Source organism: Sinocyclocheilus anshuiensis, unplaced genomic scaffold (assembly GCF_001515605.1).
Source record: "Sinocyclocheilus anshuiensis isolate Anshui unplaced genomic scaffold, SAMN03320099.WGS_v1.1 scaffold334, whole genome shotgun sequence".
NCBI classification, from domain to species: Eukaryota; Metazoa; Chordata; class Actinopteri; order Cypriniformes; family Cyprinidae; genus Sinocyclocheilus; species Sinocyclocheilus anshuiensis.
In genome coordinates this window covers 1,022,270-1,027,257 of record NW_015546055.1, presented here as the reverse complement: position 1 = coordinate 1,027,257, position 4,988 = coordinate 1,022,270, and the positions used below count along the sequence as shown (strand labels likewise).

General features: G+C 38.8%; 1 protein-coding gene across 2 annotated transcripts in view; it reads left to right on the top strand.

Annotated features, from left to right (window-relative positions):
* Positions 1-4,988, top strand: part of LOC107699268 (CD166 antigen homolog) — a 64,657-nt gene that overhangs the window by 44,258 nt on the left and 15,411 nt on the right. For both annotated transcript variants that reach the window (XM_016500474.1, XM_016500473.1), the window contains exons 2-4: positions 1,858-1,964; positions 2,134-2,353; positions 3,231-3,295. In XM_016500474.1, the coding sequence (XP_016355960.1) occupies positions 1,858-1,964; positions 2,134-2,353; positions 3,231-3,295 (392 nt within the window). The remainder of the gene's footprint in view (positions 1-1,857; positions 1,965-2,133; positions 2,354-3,230; positions 3,296-4,988) is intronic.

The following is a 4,988-nucleotide window of genomic DNA, read 5'->3' as shown; positions in this document are numbered from 1 at the left end:
TTCCTATTTTTAGTTTAAAAGAAGTATACTAATAGCACACTTGAATAAACTTCTTTTTCGTAAGGGTAGTCAAGCCTCAAAACGGACAAAAAAGAATATAAGCCTGTTTCTGCATTAAAATACAATTATTTCTTAACGCACATGTGATTTTATAAAATTGACTGTGTCATATGAGACTTTGATAAACTGCAACATTATATTTCGCAATTACAACTTTTAATCTCAGTTGCAACTTTATTTCATATAATGAAATAATAGTTTGCAACTTTATATCATGTTATACAACTGCAACTGTATATCTCGCAATGCAATATTGCACAATTGCAACTTTATTTCACACATTTATTTCACACTTTATATTGTGAAACTGCAACTTTACATTTCACAATTTCTGCTTTATATTGCACCTTATATTCTATTCATTCATATTACATTCACATTCTATATATTCATTCAATTACCTTTTTCATGTTTTACTCCGAGGTGGAAACAGGCTTACTTTATATAAAAAAAAAAAAAAAAGCAATACAATTTTCATTTTGTGTTCAACAGAAGAAAGCATTAGCACACAGGTTTGGAAGAACATTTTTGGGGGAAATATTACTTTAGCCAACACATCAGCCATTGTGTGCATATTGATTGATTGTTTAATGCCAGTATTCCTGTATCTAGAGGCAGATTGGAAAGCACTGTGAAATGTTTCTGTGCAGATCAGTCTGTATTCAATAGTTCAAAATGACCTATTCTGCTGAATTGGTGTGAGTGTGTCTGTGTTTTCTAGCGTGCGTCTATATCACTGGTGTTTTTTATGCTCATCAGCTCTTTTATCCTCTGCATTGCAGCCACTCGGTCAATATTAAAACTGCTATCACAATGAAAAGTTGCAAAAATGGGGAACGATTGCCCTGGAGGCAAGGCTGACTGCATTTGGAAGAGTGGTTGCCTACAGCTCTCGTCTTCGGTTTGACCAGAATTTGAACCTTCGCTGTTCAGTCTCTTTGATTAGTCTCTCGTAGAGACGGAGCACCGATGGAAGTGGGTGGACCGTGAAGTCCCTTCAGCCCTGACCTTTCAACCCCCTATACTGCTTTACCTAAATCCATCGTGCCACTGAACATGGGGCCTCATTGCCATGACAACCTCACCAGGCATTAATAAAGGGCCCTGCAACCTTTAAGTACGGTACTAAGTTTTTCTCAACACTGAGGAATCGTAGAATCAGTGTACAATTCATACTCCATTCACACTGTTATTGCACAAACATACAATCTCGTTTCACAATGCCAACCCTTTCTGCTGATTGTCAGTGCTTATCTGCGTAAGACAGTAGGATGTTTACAGTGCTCATCAGCACAAGTGACAAACAGTGCTGTCGTGTTGGCAATGGAACGATGCCGTGCATTCTATCATTCCAGATGACAATGTTCAACTTCCACATCTGTCATTTCATTCCATGCCTAAACGCACACACTAACACACAGACAATTATGAATAGATGCACTTCCCATGAGAGAATTTCAGACCGGTTATGTGTTGAAAAACCACCGCATGAATATAATTCATTGGTGCTGTTGCGTCGAGTCGTGCCTTTTGTGCTTTCAGAATCTGCGAACACGTCTAATTTAAAATTAAGATGCATAACGTGCACATGTCTTGGGAGTAATCAAGACAAGACCTCAGCTGCCTATCCTCCCTCCCCATTTCTTGTTGCTCTGTTTCAGAGTCGAGATAATGCCCTGATGTTTGTGTATGTGCGCGTGTCGCATTTGACAGTAATTTCTGCCGATGCTTCCCAGCCGCTCTGTTTGATGCCAGCCTGCCATCTAAAACAGGATGTTCTTGTCTTGTATTTTCCAGGGAGCTGTGTGGAGACGGTTATAGGTCTGTACGGTGAGACCATTGAAGTGCCATGCAACAATGGAAATAACAAGCCAGATGGCCTTATTTTCACCAAATGGAAATACGTGAGTGTTTCTCTGAGCATCTGGGCCATACTCTGCCCTGCTAGCCAGTCTGGCTAGCCAAGCAATATACAGCTACTCTCATCGTCTTATTGATTTCTAATTTAATCTCTATCTATAGGTGCTAAAGGTGTGTTTTTCGGTTTGCTAACGGCCCTGTTATCTCATTCAGGTGAAAGATGATGGCTCTCCCGGCGATCTTCTCGTGAAGCAGGCTCAGAAAGATGAGGCCACCGTGTCCGCCACAGACGGCTACAAAAGTAGAGTTAGTATCGCCGCCAACTCCAGCCTTCTGATCACCCAAGGCTCACTGGTTGACCAGAGAGTTTTCACCTGCATGGTGGTGTCATTAACCAACTTAAAGGAATACTCCGTGGAAGTGAAAGTTTACAGTGAGTATTAATAAAACACACACACACAAAATATTAATAAATAAGAGCAAATCAGAGAGGAGAATAGGGGAAATCAAGCACAGCTTCAGTCTATGATGGAACCGAATGTAAGCATCAGATCTCAAATTGCACTGGAAAGTGGGTGTGAAGATGTCATATATGGAAGAGAATAACATGGGTGATCCACTTTTGTAGCCTTGATCTAGTTGCATGCTTTTAGAATGGATAGCAGAGAAATGATATTGATATTGTGCACAGTGTTTCACCAAAGATTGGCTGTGCACGGAAATGGAATGTGCATACTAAGCAATATATACTGCATACTGTATATACACCTATCTCTCTGTCTATATATATATATAAGTTTTAAAATGTGAAACCGTATGCAATTACAGCATTGAATTAAATTCAGTGAATGGCATACAGTTAACATTTAGGAGGTAAAGCGAGTTGTAATCCAATATTTTGTACAAATCTAATCTAAAATGAGTCAAAGAGGTTTTCTAGTGCATTTGTTACACTGGAAATGGAGGGCATTGCATTTTGGGATACATTATTAGTGACAGTGCGCTCAGGTTGTAACTATCATGCATATTTTGGCAAAGAAAGTAGGTGGTCTGGGTAGTTGGTATTTCAAGCACTTTGTTATATATGTAAAAATTTAGTATATATACAAAAATATTTTAAATATATTTACTTTTATTTTCTTTGTAGAATCCATAGAAATTAACTGTCCAAGAATCCATATAAAAAAAAAAAAACGTAAACCTAATTATCCACATTCTATGCATACAAACATTTTGTTAACAGTATTCATACATTCATGCTTTATCAAACATACCTACATATTGTTTTGATGCATTATCTCTTATTTCAGAAAAACCATCAGCCCCTGTAATCAAAAACAAAGCGAAAGAACTGGAAAACGGCAAACTGACGCAGGTGAGTCATGCTCTTTATACTTTTCCCTTTAAAGGGGTCATATGATGCTTTTTTAAATTTTAGGGGGGCGTGGCAGAGTCTTAACTTTGATAAAGAATATCTCTTTGGTTTTGAGACTTTAGTCTTTGCAACTTCAGGGATCTTATCTATGCACAATCAGCTTGTAACACTCCAAAGAGAAAGGAAAACTTGAAATCGCATCATATGACCCCTTTAAGACCCAGAGCTTCAGCTGCTGCTGTTGTTTCCCGTATCCAGTGTTTGCTCCAGTACTCAAACCAGCCAGTGTACTAACAATGTGCAGGATCAAACACTGTGCCTTTGTTTTCATTACCCAGCATGCCTCTCTTGTAGTCTCAACATTGACACACACCTTCTATTATCACAGTCAGAGGCAGCTCAAAGACAGCGCTATTGATACGGACATCAGCGAACGCGTCTGGGGCGTACACACCTGATTTAGGCAGTGCTCGAGTGATTGTCAGCCATGGCTGCACAGGAAGCAACCACTTTTATGTTGTCTAGAGTTTGCATCTCAAACGCAGGACGGCAGTAATATTATTCAGTTGCATGAGAAAAGGAAGGAGCTTTGATTTGAACTATTTGGAGCACATACAAGGCTTCCCACTGGTGTTTGTAAATGGAGCTGGGAGTCGTTATTTTTCATTTCCTCCCTCTATCGCTCTCTCCTTTTAATGTAGTTCAGAGGCGCTGTGAACTTAGAGTCTGGCTAAGGTGGAGGTGTGGAGTGGGGAAGGCTGGGGTTGTACAGCATTATGGGTCTGTTTTTTTTTCCGTGGCCACCCACCGAGTGTTCAAAGTGCCGAAACTTAGAGGAAGGGCAAGGAAGAAAGAGCACTGCCTATGAATATAAACCATTTAATACAGTTGAAATGCAAGGTGGCTGAAGGTCTCTGGAAAAAGAAAATTAGAAAGAGAGGGGTGAGCACATTTAAATAGGTGTGCCGATTTTACAAAAAACAGGGTGTTAATGGATTGTATTAAATAGTTTGTGTACATATTTCAGTGATTATAACAGCAGTATAAGCTGAAGGAGAGTCATATTGCTAACCAGAATTGGTTCTTTAAAATCTTTCAGGATTTATAGTGTACATTCTGAAGTCTGGATTGCAGAGATGTAGCTATTTTCTGTACAGCCACGGAAAATCATGTGAATCAGAAACATACGGCACGACCAGTGTAGTCTGTTTCTCAAATTTAGTATTTTAGTCTTTTAGAAGAGCCAGCTCATAAGAGTCATTAATTTGGTAATCATACTATAGTGATCATGCTGTGTAGTGTGTTTTGCACTCGGATGACTTTCATAAACTGGTTCTTTTAGTAAATCCCCCCAAAAAAAAAATGCTTCTAAAAATTAAAATTGTGAATCGGTCCGCACTGGTCACACTGTGTTTTTGATTGACTAAAAGAATTGACTCATATAGTCATTCATTTGGAAGTCAGACTACAATGGTTATGCCATGTAGTCAGTTTCATGAACAAATTACTTGTTTTTTTGTTTTGTTTTGTTTTTTACCTTTTTTTTGTGTGTGAAGCAATAACACATCATGGCCAGTATAGTCCAACTGATTCTCAAAAGAATGACTGAATCAAAAACACAGCATAACAGGTGTCATAATAAAGGACTCTTTTGAGACTTTTGTGTGTGTGTGTGTGTGTGTGTGTGTGTGTG